Raw genomic sequence first — 24,556 nt, 5'->3', positions numbered from 1 at the left:
CGAAGACTGAATATTAATATAAACTACGGACTTTAATTAATGATAATGTATAAATATTGGTTTATCAATTCTAACAAATGTATCAAACTAATGTTATATGTTAATAATAGGGAAACTGTGCTGTGGGGGGGTGGGTAGAGAGGATATAGGGAAACCCTGTACTTTCTGTTCAATTTTTCTATAAACCTAAAACTGCTCTAAAAAAGTAAAGTATATTAATCAAAAAAATTAAAAGAGAGAAAAAAAGCAAGATTCTATACAATATATATAGTATGTTGCTATTTCTGTTTAAAAGGAAGGAGATGTGTGTCTGTGTGTCTGTGTTTCTGTGTGTATTGCTAGATAATGATTTTAAGGAACAAACAACTTAACTGTGGTGTATACAATTTGTTAAGCCCACATTACAACAAAAACTGGATAATAGGAACTTAAAAGCTTGCTTACTTCACAAGTTTTAAGAACTTACAGCAGAAACTAACACAACACTGTAAAGCAGTTATACTCCAATAAGAAAAAAAGAAAAGAAAAAAAAGAACTTAATAGAAATTTATAAGTTTTAGTGAGAAACAGTAAAATTAAGACCAACTTACTGCCTTCAAAGTTTTAAGTAAATTATTTTTAGGCACTCTCCCTACAGTATGAAATTCCTACTCACCTCCTCCACTTCTAACAGAGGCACTAAAAACACTCCTACACAAATTTTTATTAACTAAAAATCCTATATCCAGCAAAGTTATCTTTTAAAAATGAAGGTGAAATAAAGACTTCCCCAGATAAACAAAAACTAAGAGAATTTGTTACCAGCATGCCTGTGTAACAGGAAATACTAAATGAAGTTTTGCAGGCTAAAAACAAGTGACTCCAGACAGTAATTTAAGTCCACACAAAAAACAATGAGCCCAGGTAAAGGTACTTATGTTATTATAAAAGACTGTACATTACTTAACCATAAAAAAGAATGAAATTTTGCCATTTGCAACAACATGGATGGATCTAGACGGTATTATGCTAAGTGAAATAATTCAGACAGAGAAAGACAAATACTGTATGATATCGTTTATATGTGGAATTTAAAAAACAAGACAAATGAACAAACATAGCAAAACAGAAACAGAATTATAGATATAGAGAACAAACATGTGGTTGCCAGAGGGGAAGTGGGTGGGGGAAGAGAGAACTAGGTGAGGGGGGTTAAAAGGTACAAACTTCCAGTTACAAAAATAAATGCGCCAAAGGGATGAAACATACAGTATGGTGAACATAGTCAGTAACTATGTAATATTTTTGCATGATGACATATCATAACTAAACTTATCATGGTGATTATTTGAAATGTATAGAAATATCAAATCACATAGGGTTATAGGTCAATTACATTGGGTTGGCCAAAAAGTTAGTTCGGGTTTTTCTGTAAGATGTTATGGAAAAACCCAAACGAACTTTTTGGCCAACCCAATACTTTAAAAACAAACAAACTCATAGAAAACGAGATTAGATTTGTGGTTACAACAGAGGCAGGGGGGTGGGGGGGAGGGGAAAATGGATGAAGGTAGTCAAAAAGTATAAACTTCCAGATATAAGATAAATAAGTACAAGGGATAACAATAAATATAATTAACACTGCTATATGTTACATATGAAAGTTGTAAGACAGTAAATCTTAAGAATTCTCATCACACAGAAAAATTATTTCCTATTTCCTTAATTTTGTATCTATGTGAGATGATAGATGTTTACTAAACTTACTGTGATAATCATTTCATGATGTATGTAAGTCAAATCATTATGCTGTATACCTTAAACTTATATAGTGCTGTATGTCAATTACATCTCAATAAAACCAGAAGAAAAAAATTCCTATTTTTCTCTTTTATTCTCTTGATTTATTTTTAAAGCAATTGTATAAAATACTGTGCATATAGTATATTGTTGGGCCTATAGCATACAGAAATGTAATATATGTGTAACATTATTTGCCAATAACAGCAAAAAGGAGGTTTTGGCTAAGGAAATTACTATAGATTATAAAGTAATAATTACAACAAGGCATTTTTGGGTTTGTAACATTAATAAATTATTATACACAGCAAAAATACCACAAAAAGATAGAAAAGGGAATAAAGCTATATAGGAGTAAGTTTTCTATGTATATATCACTGGAATTAAGCTAATATAAATCTGAAGCTGATTATGATAATTTAAGGTGCACATAATAAACACTAGAGCCACCACTAAACAAATCCCCAAAAACTATAGTAAAAAAAAATCATTAAAGAAATTGAATTGAGGGATTTCCCTGGCAGTCCAGTGGGTAAGACTCTGCGCTTCCAGTGCAGGGGGCACAGGTTCAAACCCTGGTCGGGGAGCTAAGATTCCCACATGCTGCACAGTGTGGCCAAAAAAAAAAGAAAAAAAGAAACTGAATTGATACATTACAAGATATTCACTTAATGAAAAAGGATAGCAGTAAAATGGGAACAGAGGAACAAAAAAGACATGGGACACAAATAAAGAAATAAGCAGGTGTATGGACTTCCCTGGTGGTGCAGTGGCTAAGAATCTGCCTGCCAATGCAGGGGACACAGGTTCAAGCCCTCGTCTGGGAACATCCCACATGCCGTGGAGCAACTAAGCCTGTGCACCACAACTACAGAGCCTGTGCTCTAGAGCCCACAAGCCACAACTACTGAGCCCACATGCCACAACTACTGAAGCCCACGTGCTTAGAGCCTATGCTCCACAACAAGAGAAGCCACCGCAATGAGAAGTCCATGCACCGCAATGAAGAGTAGCCCCCGCTCGCCACAACTAGAGAAAGCCCGTGCACATCAACAAAGACCCAACACAGCCAAAAATAAAATAAATACATAAATAAATTTATTTTTTTTTAAAAAAGGATATATTAAAAAAAAAGCAGGTGTAAATCCAACTATATCACTAATAACATTAAATGTGAATAGATTCAACAATCTACTTAAAAGGCAGAGATTGTCAGCCTGGATTTAAAAAAAAACATAATTCAACTATATGCTGTTTACAGGAGACACATTTAATAAATTTTACACATTTATTCAAAGATACAAACAGATTGAAAGTAAAAGGAATGAAAAAGCTACATCATGCAAACAACAACCACAAGAAAACTGGACAAAGTAGACTTCAAACAGAAAATGTTACTAGAGATAATGTTATAATGATAAAAGTGTCAATTCATCAGAAAGCTATAACAATTATAAACATGTTGAGAACAACTGGACAGAAGATCAACAAGGAAATAGAAGACTTGAATAACACTATAAACCAGTTAGACCTAATAGACATCTATCGAATACTTCATCCAGTAACAGAATACACATTCTCTCAAGTCACATGGAACATTCACCAGGATAGACTATATGGTAGGCCATAAACAAACCTCAATAAATTTAAAAAGACAGAAATGATACAAAGTATATTCTCCTATCACAATAGAATACAATTAGATATAAGTAATAGGAAAATTTGGGAAATGACACATTACTAAGTAACAAATGTATCAAAGAAGAAATCAAAAGGGAAAACAGAAAATACTTTGAGATGAATGAAAATGAAGAAACAAAACAAAATTTAGGGTATGTAGGTAAAGCAGTGTTTAGAGAGAAATTTACAACTATAAATGCCTATATTAAGAATTAAGACAGGGCTTCCCTGGTGGCGCAGTGGTTGAGAGTCTGCCTGCCGATGCAGGGGACACGGGTTCGTGCCCCGGTCTGGGAAGATCCCACATGCCGCGGAGCGGCTGGGCCCGTGAGCCATGGCCGCTGAGCCTGCGCGTCCGGAGCCTGTGCTCCGCAACGGGAGAGGCCACAACAGTGAGAGGCCCACATACCGCAAAAAAAAAAAAAAAAAAAGAATTAAGACAGACAACACACCTATCCCTATCTACGCAGTGGTACTATATACAATAGCCAAGACATGGAAACAACTTAAATGTCCATTGACAGATGAATGGATAAAGATGTGGTATACATATACGATGGAATACTACTCAGCCATAAAAAAGAATGAAATAATGCCATTTGCAGCAACACGGATGGACCTAGAGATTATCACACTAGTGAAGTAAGTTAGAAAGAGAAAGACAGACACCACATGACATCACTTATATGTGGAATCTAAAATACAACATAAATCAACTTACCTATGAAACAGAAACAGAAACAGACTCACAGATATAGAGAACAGACTTGTGGCTGCCAAAGGGGCTGTGGGGGTGGGGGAGGGATGGATTGGGAGTTTGGGATGAGCAGATGAAAACTATTATATATAGAATGGATAAACAACAAGGTGGTACTGTATAGCCCAGGGAACTATATTTAATATTCTGTAAGAAACCGTAATAGAAAATAATATGAAAAAGAATATATAACCATGTATCAATATAACTGAATCACTTTGCTGTACAGCAGAAATTAACACAACATTGTAAATCAAATACCCTTCAATAAAATTAATTTTTTAAAAAAAGAATTAAGACCTATCAAATCTACAACCTAACCTTCCATCATAAGACACTGGAAAAAACAGAACAAACTAAAACTACAGCAACCAGAAGGAAGGAAAACATTATTAGATTAGATTAGAGTGAAAACGAATGTAACAGAATTTTTTAAAATAGAGAAAATCAATGAAACCAAAAGCTGGTTCTCTGTAAAAATCAACAGAATCGACATTTAGCTAGAATGACTAAGAAAAAAAGAGTGAAGACTCAAATTACTGGAATCAGAAATGAAAGAAGTAACATGACTACCAACCTTACAAACATAAAAAGTACTATCAAAAAATACAGGGCCGGGGCTTCCCTGGTGGCGCAGTGGTTGAGAGTCCGCCTGCTGATGCAGGGGACACGAGTTCGTGCCCCAGTCCGGGAAGATCCCACATGTCGCGGAGCGGCTGGGCCCGTGAGCCGTGGCTGCTGAGCCTGTGCGTCCGGAGCCTGTGCTCTGCAAGGGGAGAGGCCACAACAGTGAGAGGCCCACGTAACAAAAAAAAAAAAAAAAAAAAAAAAAAAAAAAAAACAGGGCCTCCCTGGTGGCGCAGTGGTTGAGAGTCCGCCTGCCGATGCAGGGGATACGGGTTCGTGCCCCAGTCTGGGAGGATCCCATATGCCGCAGAGCGGCTGGGCCCGTGAGCCATGGCCGCTAAGCCTGTGCGTCCGGAGCCTGTGCTCCGCAACGGGAGAGGCCACAACAGTGAGAGGCCCGCGTACCGCAAAAAAAAAAAAAAAAAAAAAAAAATACAATGGGGGGCTTCCCTGGTGGCGCAGTGGTTGAGAGTCCGTCTGCTGATGCAGGGGATACAGGTTCGTGCCCCGGTCCGGGAAGATCCCACATGCCGCGGAGCGGCTGGGCCCGTGAGCCATGGACGCTGAGCCTGAGCATCTGGAGCCTGTGCTCCGCAACAGGAGAGGCCACAACAGTGAGAGGCCCGCGTACCGCAAAAAAAAAAAAAAAAAAACAATGAGCAGGGACTTCCCTGGTGGTGCAATGGTTAAGACTCCGAGCTCCCAATGCAGGGGGCCTGGGTTCAATCACTGGTCAGGGAACTAGATCCCACATGCATGCCCCAACTAAGAGTTTGCATGCCACAACTTAGGAGCTGGTGAGCCTCAACTAAGGAGTCCGCCTGCTGCAACTAAGACCTGGCGCAACCAAATAAATAAATAAATAAATAAAATATTTTAAAAATACAATGAATAACTGTATACAAACAAATTAGAGAATTCAGATTAAAGGATAGTTTCTGAGAAAAACACAAACTACTGAAATTGGTTCAGGAAGAAGTTGACAGGTACTTCCTTGGTGGCCCATTGGTTAAGACTCCACGCTTCCACTGCAAGGGGCACGAGTTTGGTCCCTGGTTGGGGAACTAAGATCTCACATGCTGTGTGGTGCAGTCAGAAAAAAAAGAAAAAAGAAAAAAAAATAGACAATCTAAATAACCTATAGCAAGTGAAAATTTTGAATTAGTAATCAAAAAACTACACCCAAAGGAAAGCACAGGCTCAGAGGGCTTCACTACTGAATTCCACCAAACATTTAAAGATGATGATCATGTGAATTCTTCACAAACTTTTCAAAAAATAGAAGAGGTATGAACAACTCCTTTTTAGAAACCAGTATTATCCCAATACCAAAATCAGACAAAAACATCACTAGATCCAAAAAAAAAAAATCACTAGAAAAGAAAACTACACACCAATATCTTTTACACATATGGACACAAAAATTCTCAACAAAATACTAGCAAACTGAATCTAGCAACATATAAAAAGAATTATACACCATGATTAAGTGGGATTTATCCCAGGAACACAGGTTAGCTCAACATGGAAAAATCAATTAATGTAATACATTATATCAATAGATTAAAAAACAAAAATTCACATGATCATCTCAGCAGGTGCAGGAAAAGCATTTGACCAATACCCTTCCATGATAAAAACCCTCAATAAACTAGGAATTAAAAGGAAACTTTGTCAACACAATAAAGGGTACGTATGAAAAACCCACAGCTAACATCATACTTAATAGTGAAAAGATGGGGAGCTTTTCTCCTAAGATTTGGAATAAGACAAGGATGTCTGCTCTTACCACTTCTATTCAACATTGTGCTGGAGGTTCTGGTCAAAGAAATTAGGCAGGAAAAAGAAATGGAAGGCATCCAGACCAGAAAAGAAGTAAAATTATCTCTACCCACAGATAACATGATCTTTTATACAGAAAGTATAAATCCACTAAACAATTACTAGAACTAATAAGTTCAGCAAGGTTGCAAGATACAAGATCAATACACAAAAATCCCTTGAATTTTTTTACACTTGCAATGAACAATCTGAAAATGAAATTAAGAAAATTTGATTCACACTAGCATCAAAAAGAATAAAATACTGGGACTCCTCTGGTGGTCCAGTGGTTAAGACTCTGCACTTCCACTGCAGGGGGTGTGGGCTCGATCCCTGGTCAGGGAACTAAGGTCACACATGCCACGCTGTGTGGCCAAAAATTAAAAAATTCTTTAATTAAAAAAATAAAAGAATAAAATACTTAGGATAAATTTAACAAAATAAATGTAAAATGTAACAAATGGGGCCTAATTAAACTCAAAAGCTTTTGCCTAGCAAAGGAAACCATAAACAAAACAAAAAGACAACCCACAGAATGAGAGAAAATATTTGCAAATGATGCAACCAACAAGGGATTAGTCTCCAAAATTTATAAACAGCTCATGCAGCTCAATAACAAAAAAACAGAAAACCCAATCAGAAAATGGGTGGACGGCCTAAAGAGACATTTCTCCAAAGAAGACATACAGATAGCCAACAGGCACATGAAAAGATGCTCAACATCATTAATTATTAGAGAAATGCACATCAAAACTACAATGAGATATCACCTCACACCAGTCAGAATGGCCATCATCAAAAAGTCGACAAACATAAATGCTGGAGAGGGTGTGGAGAAAAGGGAACCCTACTACACTATTAGTGGGAATGTAAATTGGTAAAGCCACTACAGAGAACAGTATGGAGGTTCCTTAAAAAACTAAAAATAGAGCTACCATATGATCCAACAACCCCACTCTTGGGCATACATCCGGAGAAAAACATGGTTTGAAAGGATACATGCACCCCAATGTTCATTGCAGCACTGTTTACAATACCCAAGACATGGAAGCAACCTAAATGTCTATCAACAGATGAATGGATAAAGAAGATATGATACATATATATACAGTGGAATATTACTCAGCCATTAAAAAGAATGAAATAATGCCATTTGCAGCAACATGGATGGACCTGGATATTATCGTACTAAGTGAAGTAAATCAGACAGAGAAAGACAAATATCATGATATTGCATATATGCGGAATCTAAAAAAAAATGGTACAATTGAACTTATTTACAAAACAGACTCACAGGCTAAGAGAAGGAACTTATGGTTACCAGGTGCAAGGGTGGTGGGGAGGGATAGATTGGGAGTTTGGGATTGACATGTACACACTGCTATATTTAAAATAAAATGCCTCGGGCTTCCCTGGTGGCGCAGTGGTTGGGAGTCCGCCTGCCGATGCAGGGGACGCGGGTTCGTGCCCCGGTCTGGGAGGATCCCACGTGCCGCGGAGCGGCTGGGCCCGTGAGCCATGGCCATTGAGCCTGCGTGTCTGGAGCCTGTGCTCCGCAGCGGGAGAGGCCACAACAGTGAGAGGCCCACATACCGCAAAAAAAAAAAAAAAAAAAAAAAATGCCTTACCATGAAAAAATGTAAAATGTATGTGCTAAAAGCTATAAAACATTGTTGAAAGAAATGAAAGATCTGAAAACATCTTATGTTCATAGATGAGCAGACTTAACATTAAGACGGCAATATTCTCCAAACTGATTTATAGATATAAAATCCCTATCAGAATCCTAGCTGTCTTATTGGCCAAAAGAAAAAAAAAATTGATAAATCTGATCCTAAAATTCACATGGAATTGCAAGGGTCCCATAACAGCCAAAACAATCTTAAAAAAGAAGAACAAAGTTGCAGCACTCACACTTCCTGATTTCAAACTAGCTACACAGCAATAGTAATCGAGACAGTGTGGTTCTAGAACAAGGATAGAGATATGGATCAATGGAACAGAATCAGAAGTCCATAAATAAACCATCTGATTTTCATCAAGGGTGCCAAGACCATTTAATAGGGAAAAAAATCATGTCTCCAACAAATGGTGCTGGAACAACTGGCTAAACACATGCAAAAGAATGAGGTTAATTAAATTAACTTCATTTAAATTAACTTCATTAAATTAATTAAATTAACTTCACATTTAATTAAAAATTAACTCAAAACAGATGAAAGACTTAAATCTAAGAACTAGAAGTATAAACCTCTTAAAACAAAACAGAGGGGTAAATCTTCACAACCTTGGATTTGGCAAAGGATTCTTAAATATGACACCAAAAGCAAAGGCAACAAATGGAATAAACAGATAGAATGGACTTCATCAAAATAAAAAAATTTGTGTGACAAAAGACACCATTAAGAAAATGAAGACAACTACAGAATGAGAGAAAATACTTGCAAATATATACCTGATAAGGAATTTGTATCTAGAGTATATGAAGAATTCTTACAATTTAATAATAAAAGCCAATATAATTTTAAAATGGGCTATGGATCTGAACAGACATTTCTCCAAGGAAGATATATAAATGGCCAATAAGCACATAAAAGATCAACAATGAAGTTCAACAATCATTAGTCATCAAGGAAATGCAAATTAAACCCATAATGAGATACCACTTCACACCCATTAGGATAACCAGAATCCAAAAGTCAGATAATAACAAGTCTTGGTGAGGATGTGGAGAAATTTGTAACCCTCATACTCTGCTGGTGGGAAAGTAAAATGATGCAGACACTTTGAAAAACAGTCTGGTGTTTCCTTAAAAAACTCGACATGGGGCTTCCCTGGTGGCGCAGTGGTTGAGAGTCCGCCTGCCGATGCAGGGGACACGGGTTCGTGCCCCAGCCCGGGAAGATCCCACATGCCGCAGAGCGGCTGGGCCCGTGAGCCATGGCCACTGAGCCTGCGCGTCCGGAGCCTGTGCTCCGCAACGGGAGAGGCCACAACAGTGAGAGGCCCGCATACCGCAAAAACAAACAAACAAACAAACAAACAAAAACTCGACATGGAGTTACCATGTGACCCACAATTTCAAATCCTAGGTACATACCCAAAAGAAATAAAGACACATGTCCACAGTAAAATGTGCATACAAGTGTTCACAGCAGTATTATTCATAATAGCCAAAAAGTGGAAACAATCAAAATGTCCATCAACTAATGAATGGGTAAATAAAATGTGGTATAACCATAAAATGGATATTATACAGCCAAAAAAGATAAAGTACCGATACATGCTGCAACATGGATGAATCTTGAAAATAGTATGTTAAGTGAGACAAATCAGTCCCAAAGGACCAGATATTGCATAATTTCACTTATATGAAATGTCCAGAATAGGCAAATCCAGAGAAAATGAAAGTAGATTGGTGGTTGCCTAGGCCTGGAAGGGTTGGGAGGAAATGGGGAGTGACTGCTTAATGAGCACAGGATTTCTTTTTGGGGTGATGAAAATGTTCTAAAATTGAATGTGCTAATAGTTGCATGACTCTGTAAATATACTAAAAACCACTGAATTGTACACTTTAAATCTGTCAATTGTATGGTATGTGAATCATATCTTTAAAAGAGCTGTCATTAAAAAAGGCTAGATTAAACTAAGTAGATACACTTTTGCGTAATAAAACTATTAAAAATGCAAGAAACTGATTATAATAAAAGTCAAGGGACTTCCCTCGTGGCGCAGTGGTTAAGAATCTGCCTGCCAAGGCAGGGGACACAGGTTCGAGCCCTGGTCCGGGAAGATCCCACATGCCGTGGAGCAATGAAGCCCGTGCACCACAACTACTGAGCCTGCGCTCTAGAGCCTATGCGCCACAACTACTGAGCCCATGCGCCTAGAGCCCGTGCTCTGCAACAAGAGAAGCCACTGCAATGAGAAGCCCATGCACTGCAACGAAGAGTAGTGCCCGCTCACTGCAACTAGAGAAAGCCCGTGCGCAGCCATGAAGGCCCAACGCAGCCAAAAATAAATAAATAAATCTATTTTTTTAAAAAAGTCAATATCATGGTTACTTTTGAGGTTAGAAAGAGTATTGTAAGTGGAATAGGGAACATAGAGGGTTTTCTGGGGTAGCCTGCAAAATTCTATTTTTCCATCTGGTGATGGAAGTATACATTTGTTGTGTGAGCTTTTCTTGTATCTGTGTTTTATTTTACATGTTTTAAAATGTAAAGATGTTAAAATTTAACATGTTTTAAAAACTCACTGGCAAATTTATTTCAAACACAATGTGAAGCCTTGCATTAGAATCCAAACTGACTATATACAAGGCATCAATTTTGGCTCTCTAGAATACAAGAGATTACACCTATCCTCAAGGAATTTATCTTTCAGCAAGAATAATATTTTAAAAAGAGGTAGATAGAACTAGGCCACATTAAATATTAACTGGCACAAAATTTACATATAATGTACAGCAGCATTTAGAGGAGGATATGATTTGGGGGAAGGGATAGGAATAAGGGGGTACATCAGGAAAGGAATTTAAGTAAAGTATCACAAACAGGGTAAAACTGGGAGAGATCTTACAGAGGCTACATTGATTGAGCATTTACTGTATTTTCATTTTTCTCATTCATTAAATCATTTAATCCTCACAACAAACCTAGGAAACTGGTTCCATTATTATTTCCATTATACAGATAAAGTAACTGAGGCACAGAGGTGGTCTGCATATGGTATCAGTGATAAGTACAGTTGAAAACATACCCTGGATAGACTTTGGGTAAATTAGTTTACTTTTCTTAGTAAACTTACTCACTTTCTTACTTTTTTAGTGTCTTACTACCTGCCTTAGTGTCGTCTTATTTGAAATGGGGATAAAATACTAGCACCTTCATCAGAGGGTTGTTGTGAAAATTAGATAATTTAATGCATGTAAAGCATTTAGAACAGTTTCTAGTTTTAAAATAAGTACTTAATGATGTTAGATTTTTTTTAAAATAAATTTATTTATTAATTTATTTACTTATTTATGGCTGCATTGGGTCTTTGTTGCTGCGCGTGGGCTTTCTCTCTAGTTGCAGTGAGTGAGGGCTACTCTTCATTGCCGCGCACGGGCTTCTCATGGTGGTGGCTTCTCTTGTTGCAGAGCACGGGCTCTAGGAGTGCGGGCTTCAGTAGTTGTGGCACGCAGCCTCAGTAGTTGTGGCTCGCACGCTCTAGAGCACAGGCTCGGTAGTTGTGGTGCACGGGCTTAGTTGCTCCGCGGCATGTGGGATCTTCCCGGACCAGGGCTTGAACCCGTGTCCCCTGTATTGGCAGGCAGATTCTTAACCACTGCACCACCAGGGAAGCCCCGATGTTAGATATTATTATAATAACAGAACAATGGCTTCTAGGAAAAGCATGTGAGAATTATCCCCCCTCCCATTTCTTGTATTCAGTTGTACAACTTGGTCCCTTTGTTCTTCTAAGATTCATTATTTGTTTATTAGATTGCTGTTTCCTATACTGTTTTGCAATAGACTGAGACCTTTCTACTTTTCGAGGCATCTAGAACAGTTCAATTTAAAAATTATTTGCCAGTCTTTGCAAAGATTGTGCCGTATTCAAGAAGCAGGAAATCTGGCAGATCCTGTGGTAACACTGGCAGAGTACAGTAAATGTAGAGCGTACAGATAAGCGGAGGAGGCAACTCTGTTAAGGGTGGGGCACAGCTTAAAGCAAGCATGGATACAGCCTGAGGGGTGACTGCATAGGTCTTCTGGGGCTGGGGCCACTCAGCCCCAGAGGGCAAGCGTGGTAATGTCAATAGCAGCAGGGCAGGTGCCTAGGGTCTCTCTGCTCTATTTTGGGGTGTCCCTTTTCTAGCCCAAACCCAGATGCAGAAGGCAGAGGGTGTTAGTAGTATGGGTAGTAGTCAGTAGTATGGGTGACAGATACACCAAGGGAAAAAAAGAGACGGCTAGGAAAGGCCAAGCAGGATTCCCAAATATACTTACTTTCCATAAGATGTATCTTTTAATACTAATTCTGGAGCTCTATACCAGTGTGTGGCCACATAGTCCGTATAAATGTCTCCAGGAGCTGCTAGCGTTCGTGCAAAACCAAAACCACAGAGTTTAGTAATTCCTGACTGGGATACTAAAATATTCTCAGGTTTTATATCTCGATGAATGATCTAAAAACAAACAGAAGATGCAATAGATTAAAATGAGGTTTCATTATCTAGAAAATCTCTCAACAATTACACAGAGAGAATCTAGCTGATTAAGACAGTAAAGCTATTTTCTTACCAAATGCAAATGATTAACTACACAATGCAAAAGCTAAATAGTTATATACTTTCAGTTCTTGCCCCATCCATCATCTCCAAACAAAGCCAAGAAAACAGACATAATACTGAAAAGGTAAATCACATTCATAAAAGGAAAAGTAATTAAAAGAACTTAATGGGAAAAGTTTAACTTTCCTTTAACCCCATGTCACACTCCAAGAACTGCTCTTTCATTTCCTTCACAGCTAAACTTCTTGAAGACATTATTTTTACTCAGTCTTCACTCTCTGTCTGACCACTCATTCACTCCTCAAGGTAATGCAATCTGTCTTCTGCTCCCACATTCAAACTGCCCTAGCCAAAGTCATCAACAGCCTCATTGCTACATCCAACACACACCCCTCAATACATATCTTACTTGGTATCTTAGTGTAAAAGATATCAACCAGTCTTCCATTCCTGACTTCTGGGACCTAAAATTCCCCAGTCTCCTCCTATGGCAGTTCCTTTTTCTCTATCTGTCTGTAAATGTAGGGTTCTGGTCTTGGGCTTCTCTTCTCTTACATCTTGTTTCCTGCACAATCTCAACTACTTTTTTTTTTTTTTTTTAGCACTTTGTTCACTTGGTTATGGGAACACCATATTCTTTTGGGCTTCTTCCCATCCATTGGCTGTTCCATCTCAATCTCACCTACTATTACAGCCTTAGTAACTATCCATAAACTGATGACTTCCGTATTTCTATTTCTATCTTTCCTGGCTTCCACAAGGAATGGAAGTCCACAAGAAGTCCCACAGGGCTGAACCACACATCCCACAAACTCAGCAAATCCAAAACTAAACGCATCATCTTTTCTCCCAAACTCATTTGTTCTCAACAGTCCTTTAGCTCAGTAAATGGAACCAACATAGATCCCATGGCTCAAGCCAGAAATCAAGGCACTTTTCTCCTTCAGGTTCCATACTCTCTCAACCTGTCTACTTCTCTCCCTAGTTCAAGTTCCCTCAGTTCTCTCATCAAAATTACTAGCTTACCAAATGGTCTCCCTGAATTCACTCTAATCCCCTCCAATCCATTGTCCACAGTGAAATCACAGTACTATTTTAAAATCACATGTATGATTATGTCACTCCTTCAAGGATTCCCTACCCCACAGGACAAATTTGAAGCTACGTAAAATGGCTGGTAAGGCCTTATAGGATTTGGTCTCTGCTCACATTCTCAATGTCCCTTCGCCAGCCTATTGAATATTAGCTTCCCAATTCTCCAGGTTTGTGTCATCATTTTTTGCATTTGCTGATGCTGTTCTAACCGCCTAGAACACTTTGCTTGGCCAACTATTTCCTCAGGTCTCAGCTGAGATGTTTCTATTAGATGTTCCTTCTATATGTTCTCACATTATTCTGCACTTCCCCCTTCACAGCATTTGTCATGCTTGTTATTAATTGCCTATTTACTTTTTTGTCACTCCCATTAGACTGTAAGTTCCATGAGGGCAAGATGTATGTCTGTTTTGTTCAGGATATATCCCCAGGGCCCAGTACAATGCCTAAAACAAAGAAGGCATTTAAAACCTCTATCAAATGTATTAAGCACATTCTCATCACCAGAAAAGTATCATGACACGAGTGAAAATATCTTGGTGACAGAAATGTGGGATCTTTCCTTTTTTATACAACTTGCTGCTATAAGCCTTTGGGTTTGGCTCTTTTTCTGCCTCACTCTTCCTCCTAAATGGCCAAATAATTAATTTAGGGTAATGAGTCACCTTAAAGGAGACATCTATAACACTATATTAGTCCTTTTTTACTTCTACAACTTTTATTGAGTGACTACTATATGCCAGGCACTATACCAAGATCTGAGGATATAACATGAGAAAAAATAGACATGGAAAAGCACGTTAAGATACCACTTCACACATTCTGCCTACTACACAACCATCACCCTCCTCCTCAGTGCTCTAAACATGGGGGAGAAAGATTCACTCAGCTGATGTCCTAATGTTCTCACTCGTTTTAACAACTAACACCATGACTACATGCAGAACTCTATCCTTGAGAATCAAGCACTCTCTGAATCCCAACTTTTAAAATTCTGTGTTTTGACAACATCCTCCTTGGTCTTCCACAATCACTGAGACCTCTATAAACACAGTATTTCTTTCTATGTGTTTAGATCTTCTTTAATTTCTCTCATCAATGTTTAATAGTTTTCAATGTATAGGTCTTATATATCTTTTGTCAGATTTTCTCTAAGTATTTTATATTTTTGATGCTGTTACAATGGTATTTTTAATTTCAATTTCTGATTGTTGCTAATACACAGAAATACAATTAATTTCAGTATATTGATCTTGTATCCTACAACCTTGATAAACTTACAAGTTAGTTCTCTTAACTTTGTTGTAGAGTCCATAGAATTTCCTACATAGATGATCATGCCATCTGTGAATAAAGACAGTTTTACTACTCAAAAAAAAAAAAAAAAAAGATACCACTTCACACCCACTGGAATAGCTATGATCAAAAGACAATAACAGGAGGATGCAGAAAAACTGGAATACATTGTTGATGGGGATGTAAAATGGTATAACCACTTTGGAAAAAGTTTGGTAGTTTCTTTAAAAAGTTGAAACATAAACTAACCATGTGATGCAGTAGTATTCTTAGCTTGTCCTATTTCTATTCCTCTCTCCCCAGCTCCTGGTAGCTTTGTAAACTAACAGCCCCCCAAACCATGGTGAAAACTAGCAGCCTAGCAGCCACCAGAGGGAGTAGTATAGGGTAGTATATCCTCCAAAGCACCATTCCCAGGTAATAGTCATTATTTGACATGTCTGGCAGATCACTGGAAAATCGCACTAGAAGTTTTGTCTTTACTGACCTAACTCAGAGCTGGCCCAAGCAATCAGCCTTCTTAGCAGCCACTATATAACATTAAAGCCACCTGAGGAAGCTATAACAGGACAAACAACAAGCTGACCAAAATACTTAATTAAAAAGAAAGGCTGTTTAGAATGGATAAACAACAAAGTCCTAATGTATAGCACAGGGAACTATATTCAATATCCTGCGTGATAAACCATAATGGAAAAGAATATAAAAAAGCATGTCTCTATGCGTATAACTGAGTCAGTTTGCTGCACAGCAGAGATTGCCGCAACATTGTAAATCAACTATACTTCAATTAAAAAACAAAAGGCTGGAGTTGAAAGGTATTATAAAGTTTAAGAGCACAAATTGTGGTGAGACCAACAGGTTCAAATCCCTACTTTACCCCTTGATATTGTGAGAGTGGGGCAAGATTCACAAACATGGCTTCTTCATCTATAAATGGGGGTGAAATAAATATATATTTCCTAGTGTGGTTTTGAAGAATATGCCATTACATATGCCTTAATATCTGTAAAACACTGAAAATATTTAAAATAGTGCCTCATGCGTGCTAACTGCCATAAAAATGATTACTATTATGATTCTTCTGTAAAAAAGAATTGAAGACATTCTCTGTATTCTGACATGGTGTGACCTCCAAGATATAAAGTTAAAACAAAATATGTGTGTAAAACAAGAGAAAGAAAGAAAGAAAGAAAGAAAGAAAGAAAGAAAGAAAGAAAGAAAGAAAGAGAGAGAGAGAGAGAAGAGAAGAGAAAGGAAGGAAGGAAGGAAGGAAGGAAGGAAGAAAGAAAGAAAGAAAGAAAGGAAGGAAGGCTGGGAGTGAGATGTCCATAAAGGGTTTGAAAAGTTCCAACATATTCCTGAGAATCATGAAGGGTACATGCACAGCTGTGCACACACCCAGGAAAGACCTGAGATTGTCCCTAAGCTCTCAAGACTGGCAGACTTTAAGGTTCTACACAAGCAGGAAGGTAAGGCTAAGGCAGAGTTGTGAACTGCCTGCCTGAACATTGAAGACATGGCCCAACACAGAGAAAGAGCCCTCAGTAAATATGGCTGAGAGATTTACTGGTTTCAAGAATTGAAGGAAATTTCTGTCCAAACCTTAGCTGACCACTAAACTAACTGAGCAGAGATTTTAGTGGTCAAACATGATAAAGAATTCAGACTTCACAGAATTAGTTCAGCAAAGTAACTAAACAAATAGCAAAAACTACAAACCCTGAGAGATGGGAAATTCTGACTTCCAGAGTTACCACATATTATTTTAAATGTCCAGTATTCAACAAAAAATTACAAATGTCCAAAAAAAATCCCCCCAAATAGGTGTGCAAAGAAACAAATATGGCCATGCACAGGGGAAAAAAAAGCAGTCAATAAGAAGCTTTCCCTGAAGAAGCCCAAACATTGAAGCCACTAGACAAAGACTATAATTGGCTATTTTAAATATGTTCAAGGTTAAAGGAAACCATGTCTAAAGAAAAGTATGAACACGTCTCACCAAATAAAGGATATCAATAAAGAGAAAGAAATGATTTTTAAAAAAACCACTATCGAGAAGGCAAAAAGGCAATCCACAGAATGGGAGAAAATATTTGCAAATCATGTATCTGATAAGGATCTAGTATACAAAATACAGAAAATACAACTCGACAATAGAAAAACAAATAACCCAATTTAAATATGGGCAAAGGACTTGAGACATTTCTTCAAAGAAGATATACAAATATAAACTTGCTTATTCTGGATTTTTCATTTAAATGGAATTTATACTTATGTCTTTTGCATTTTGACTTTTTTCATTCAACATGTTCTCAAGGTTCACTCATTTTGTAGCACGTATCAGTACTTCATTCCTTTTTGTGGTTGAATAAATCCCACTGTAGGGTTGTACCGCATTTTGTTTATCCATTCGTCAGCTAATATACATTTGAGTTGTTTCCACTTTTTGGCTACTTTGAGTAATGCTGCTATGAACATTCCTGGGCAGGTTTCTATGTGAACATATGTTATCAATTCTCTTGGGTAGATACCTAGGAGTAAATATGCTGGGTCATATGGTAATTCTATGTTTAACTTTTCGAGGAACTGCCAAGCTGTTTTCCATAGCAGCTGCACCATTTTACATTACCACCAGCAGTGTATGAGGGTTCCAATTTCTTTACTTCCTTGCCAACATTCATTCTTGTCTGTTTTTTAAATTACAGCTAGACTACTGGGTGTGAAATGGTATCTCATTGTGATTTTGATATGCATTACCATAATGACTCAGGATATTGAGCATCATTTCATGTGCTATCAGCCATTTTTATATCTTCTTTGGAGAAATGTCTATTGAGTCCTTTGCCCATTTTTAAATTGGGTTGTCTTTTTGTGTTGAATTGTATTTTATATATCCTGGATAGTAGTTGCTTATCAGATATATGATTTGCAAATATTTTCTCCCACTGTGTGAACTGTCTTTTTACTTTCTTGATGGTGTCCTTTGATGCACAAAGTTTTTAATTTTGATGAAGTCCAATTTGTCTTTTTCTTTGCTTTTGACGCATTAATACATGATCACACAGATTTACACCTATGTTTTCTTCTGAGTTTTATAGTTTTAGCTCTTATGTTTAGGTTTTTGATCCATTTCAACTTAATTTTTGTATATGGTGTGAACTATCAGACTTTGGATTCAGTGAGTTTAATTCTCCTTTATTTTGTAGTGAAATGCTCCAAAACTACATAGAACTCCATATTACAATGATTTATAATAACTCTGCTCCATGTGCTTGAATATTTTTGTTTAATTTTTTTTTTTTCCGCTGCACCATGCAGCTTATGGCATCTTAGTTCCCCGACCAGGGATCGAACCCTGGCCCTTGGCAGTGAAAGCACAGAGTTCGAACCACTGGACCACCAGGGAATTCCCCTTGAATTTTTTTGACTATTGATTCACTTTCTTTGTTAGTTTTAAGATCATTTATATTTTTTTCCATTTTGATTCCATTAAGGCATTTTTGTTTGTTTTAGTGAACTATTGTTGACTTACAATATTGTGTTAGTTTCAGATGTACAGCAAAGTGATTCAGTTACATACTTTTTTTTTCAGATTATTTTCCATTATAGGTTATTACAAGATATTGAATATAGTTCCCTGTGCTATACAGTAAATCTTTGTTGTTTATCTATTTTACGTATAGTAGTTTGTTATCTGTCAACCCCATACTCCCAATTTAACCCTCCCTCCCTTTCCCCTTTGGTAACCATAGTATGTTTTCTACGTCTGTGAGCCTGTTTCTGTTTTGTATATAGATTCATTAGTATTATTTTTTAGATCCCACACATAAGTGATATCATATATTTGTCTTTCTCTGACTTATTTAACTTAGTATGATATTCTCTAGGTCCATGCATGTTGCTGCAAATGGCAATACCTCATCCTTTTTATGGCTCAATAATATTATATATATATCTATTTAGATATATATATATATATATATATATATATCATCTTCCTAAACCAATCAACTGTTGATAGACACTTGGGTTGTTTCCCTATGTGCTTGAATTTAAACACCCATATAAGTTCAAAATTGTTACTTTAGTTTTACCTCCTCTTTGAAGTTTTCTACTCTCAGGCTAGCCCATACTGGTGTCTCCCATTATTCAAGAAATATTTTTAAAGTCTACTACAGGCAAGACACTATAGGGATACAGATAACATATAACTATTCCTGACTCCTTATCTGCACTATTTAATGAGCACTTAAAACACACCTAGTGTTAAACACTACTACCTAATTTGATCTTTATAAAAAATCTGTGAGGTACTATAGTATCATTTTACAGATGAGGAAAATGAAGTTCAGAGAGGTTAGATAACTTCCTGGGGCCACAGAGTAATGGGGCTACCACCTTTCATTGTGCAAGTGTGAACTCCACAAGTTGTGTGGTTATCCATACATAAGCTGGTGGGTGAAAATCCAGGACAGTCTGATTCCAAGGACTGTGTGCTCTTAACTATTACATTATACTGCCCCCCCGCACGGATCCAGTCAGCAAGGAAATTACAATCTGAATTTCCAGTTGCTATCACAACCACATTTTTCAAAGCTGCAACATGAGATGCACTATTACCAAGACAGCAAATTAGAAATTAAGGTATCTGAAAAAGCCTAGGGTATATAGATGTTATGCCTATATCACTTATTCATAAAACTATTTTTGAGACTTGTACTGTTATTTCACAAACATACATCTAACTTTACAGAAAGTAGAGCTCATGTTGGGAACAAAGTATGTCCATAAAGACCTGCTGAGATAAACATTAACTAAACAATGCTAAGAGGCAGCACTAAAAATCAAAACAGTTGATCTTCTTTCCTTTCTTGACTTAAATGACAAGGCTCTACACCCCTCAGCCACTTTCTCTCTTTTCTTTCCCTAAAGGCATCCACCTTCTCTTGCCATTCCCCTGGCCTAGTTTCCAGTTCCTACCTCCAAACCTCCCTTCATCTGAGCTGGCTTGACTTTCGATATTTTAATGTACTTTCATTAATAAAAGATGCCCCAGTTGACTGTTGATTCCTCTATACCTCCTTTAGCATCCCATAGTTGGTCTGCCCTATAGTTATAATTATTATGTGTTCAATATGTTTTTTGGTTCTGCAACTGAATTATAAGGTAGTAACTCCCCTGATCTTTTCTCCATTTTCAGGATGTCAATTAATATTGTCCAGAAAAATAATTTTAACAACTTTCATAAAAACAGAACAATGTTTAAAGGGCACTTACAATTCATATTCATCCTACAGTTTGGCTTATTTTTAAGCACTTACATTATTTTTTTTAACATCTTTATTGGAGTGTAATAGCTTTACATTGTTGTGTTAGTTTCTGCTGTATAACAAAGTGAATCAGCTATGTGTATACATATATCCCCATATCCCCTCCCTCTTGTGTCTCCCTCCCACCCTCCCTATCCCACCCCTCTAGGTGGTCACAAAGCACCGAGCTGATCTCCCTATGCTATGCGGCTGCTTCCCACTAGCTATCTATTTTATTTTATTTTATTTTTTTTATTTTTATTTTTTTGGGGGGTTCAAGATTGTTTTTATTTTCAGAGCCTGCAACAGTTGGTTACCAGTGTTACTAAGCTGGTACATTCTGAAGGCCATCCCACCTCCCTTTTCAGGCATTCAACCAACAGAATCCCTACAAACAAGATTACAGACTAATTAAGATGTGTCTCAATGTGTGTGGGGGAAGAGGCCTTCTCCCCCTGCTCCCCTCCTCCCCACATACTTTTTCTAACAAGATTGCTTTATAGTCAAATGCAACTCAAACCCATAACACAGCAACCAGTCATCTCCAGTATCACTGATTCTCTCCCCGCCCCCAGAACAGGAAGCCGGGGCAAGAGGGGAGACGGAATCTGCTGTATAAGAAAAACTTCGCTATACCCCAATGGAGCAAAGATGGTGAGGAAGCCAGCGCCTAAGGGTGGGGATGAGCAGGAACCAAACAGGCCTGTCTAGAATCAATCAACTCAGCCCCAGCTCCTTGGGAGGTGTTCCTTTGAGACCCCTACTTCTGTGGGATGAGATGAGGGGCAACTGGTGATAATCCATCTCTCCCTGTCCCTCAAAACATGATAAACTCAAAGTTTTACCTTCAAAATCCACCACGCTGCCTCCTGAGAAACACATTCTATAGTCATCTCTGCCAGCACCCACTCCCTTCTAATGTCCAGGGCTTCCAGCCCCTCTCCCCAACCTTGGGTGGCCCAGCCAACATTGATTTGATACTCCTTGACTCATAAAATGACTATTTTTAAAAAATTAAAATAGAAGCCATCAAAGAGTATCAGAGTAATAGAAGAAAGACACTCAATATATACTCCCTTCCCTTATCTGGTAGAGCCCCCCATCCCTGCCCGCCTACACTGGGATACCTGCTCTACCATGTTCCAACACTGACCTGGGGGTGGCCCAATGGAAGCCACCTCAAGTGCTTTCCTGACCATGACTCCTAGACCAGCAACATCACAGTGAGCAGGGTCACCCCAGTAGATCTCAGGGGCCTTCGAGGTAGGTCTGGGAGGTTTAGCTTACGTCCTGCAGCCAAGCCTGAGTCTGGGGCCTGCTCCCACCAGTATCTCAGTCCTTGGCTGTAAATAGCAGCAGCCCCAGTACTGCAGCGCCTCCTGGGGGTGACAGAGTGCCTAGTTCTCTGTCCCACAGTTCATGTCCCTCTTCTTCCCCCTCCCTTTTTCTTTTTTTTTTAAAAATTAAAGGCAGAGGTAGTCCCTGGGATGATAAAACCCCACCTAGGATGGCAGTATTGTAACTTAAAGAAGCAGTTAAATAAAAGTCTCCAGGAGTTGATTACAAAAAAAGAAAGAAACAAAAGTGACTGATAAAGTTGAATAAATTAATGATACGGGTTATCCCACAAAGACCTTTCCTTCGAAGGCTGTCTTTGGTATTTGGCCAGCAGCATTTGTGAGTCTTCTCTCCATTCGGACTCTCCTACCCCTCCCCTCAGGAAGGAAGGCCGCTATCTATTTTAAATTTGGTAGTGTATATATGTCAATGCCACTCTCTCACTTCGTCCCATAAGCACTTACATTATTATTGTGAAGATATTCAATTGCTCGAAGAATCTGGAAGAGGTATTTTCTAAGTCGTTTACTCTCTAGTCCATGACAATAATGTTGTAACTCATCTAATACTGTGTGGTCAATAAATTCAAACACCAAATGAATTTTCTTTTTCTGTTATTGTTCTCCACCTCTAAACGCCTACCTATCATCTTTACTGCACTGTATTTGTCACCTCAAATTCAACATTTCTAAAACCGAACTAGTTCCCAAACCATGTCTCTTTTGGGTCTTTCATATTTCTATCAATGGTAGCAATCACTAAACCTCAAAGATACCCTTGATTCCCCTTCTGTTTCCTTCTACACTTTCATGTCTTCTTTAGTAATATATTATGTTCTAACTCTACTTTCCATTCAAATTGCTGCATTCTAGCAAGGACCCTCACATTTAACAGGATTCCTGAATTAAAAACACAACAGATCTCCCTATTTTTACTTTCTCAGTCCTCCAATCTATTCTAAAAAATAATGCTAGATTAATATTTACAGTTTCTTTACTCTGAATTCAAAACCTCACACCTCTCACAAAATCAAGTTTTGATTCCTTAGCCTAAAAGACAAGACTTTAAAACCTACCTCCAGCTTACTTCTCTAATCTCACCTCCTTCTATTTCCATATAAGAAACTCTACAGGCAAATGCTCTGTGTCCTTTCTGCTCTGCTCTTCGTCCTGCCTTCAGCCTCTCTGTGAGCTTATGCTGTTCCCCTAACCTGGAATACAACAGTCTCTCCCTCTTTCCTAAATTCTACATACCCTTTAAGGCCAAATTCATGTTCCATTTCCTCCAAGAAACATTCCCTACCCAACAGGACTTTGTGTTAATCACTTGGCTTTTGTTATCAGCCACTTAATATTCAGTATTATTTTTATATGCTCTCTTGTCTAATTAATAAAAGTCCTGAAGAGCAGGTACTGTCTTTTACGTCATTATAGTCACAGCATCTGGCACAAAACCCTGCACAAAGCAGACATTTTTACTAAGTATTATACCTGGATATTTCTGAATAATTATTTCACAATATTTGGCATAGCTTTTGTTACATTATACAGAAGAACATATATCTAGTATCACTGTAAAGTTACAAAATGTACACAGTAAGGTAAGCTATCACACTTGTTTTTCTATTATATGTCCAAATACATGTTAACTGAAATATTCATTATATAATTTTTTATTCCATAACAACTTCCCTTTTGACTTACAGAGAGCAATTAAGGCAAAAGAAGCAAACCTTTAGCAACTTTATTTCTCTCGTTGCAATTTTGTTGACAGACTTTTCTGGTTTCTCATAAAATATCTTAATGGCCACTATCTGCCTAGTATCCTTATGTTTACACTTCATGACTGTTCCATAACTTCCCTCCCCCACTTTTCCAAGGGTTTCATACATCTCCATTTTCAAGCCCAGCTTCTTCTTTATGAAAAGAAAGGGGGTGGGGAGGAAGAAGGTTAAACATTTATACCTTTATTTATTCAAGGCGGATAATGCATTTCCACAATAAACCCACACTTAAAAATACGGAAACAGGAAAAGTAGGAATCTTTTCACAGATTCTGTTTGTCTTTGGGAACTCTGCCAGTTCGGCAGTAAGGGGGCCTTGTGGGGCTCTGGCCCCCACCAGAACTTGGGGAGCTTCCTGCTGTCAAGATCATTCCCACCAAGAGTTAAGATTCGCTCACTACATGTCACCTATTCATCATCAGTGGGGTCTCCACACGTCCAGTCATGCCCGCGTCAAATATGAGGTTCCCGCAAAGCTGCAGTCGCCAACAGGTCAGGCCTTGGGGCCCAAGAAAACCTCGGTCCCACCCGCTCCTCAAACCAGGCGTCTTAGGGTCCTGGACCAGTGCCGCGCCCTTCGCCCCTCAGTCGACCTCGTCCGGACAGCCGCCGCCGCCTCAGCCCATTCTGCAGTCCCGCCGGCCCGGCACCGCGCAGTCTCAGACACCGACCCTACCTATCCGTCAGCTCCCAACGGCCTACTGCCATGGCAACGGTGCACCGGGCCTCTCGCTCGGGGCCTAGGGCGCAAGACCGGAACACCGGCCAGGCCCGACCCGGAAGGAAAA

General features: G+C 38.3%; 1 protein-coding gene across 1 annotated transcript in view; it reads right to left on the bottom strand.

The window, feature by feature from the left end:
• The window catches only part of CDKL3 (cyclin dependent kinase like 3), a 105,226-nt gene extending 80,769 nt beyond the window's left edge, over nt 1-24,457 (bottom strand). Inside the window, 2 exon segments of the mRNA XM_082624046.1 lie at nt 12,661-12,839; nt 23,718-24,457. Coding sequence (XP_082480172.1) covers nt 12,661-12,839; nt 23,718-23,882 — 344 coding nt within the window. The 5' untranslated portion in view covers nt 23,883-24,457.
• Between the last annotated feature and the right edge of the window lie 99 nt (nt 24,458-24,556).

This window comes from Mesoplodon mirus (genome assembly GCF_964341445.2).
Source record: "Mesoplodon mirus genome assembly, chromosome: 5".
In the NCBI taxonomy this organism is placed as follows: domain Eukaryota; kingdom Metazoa; phylum Chordata; class Mammalia; order Artiodactyla; family Ziphiidae; genus Mesoplodon; species Mesoplodon mirus.
Note: the sequence above shows the minus strand (reverse complement) of the source record. Positions and strands in the feature narration are given on the sequence as shown.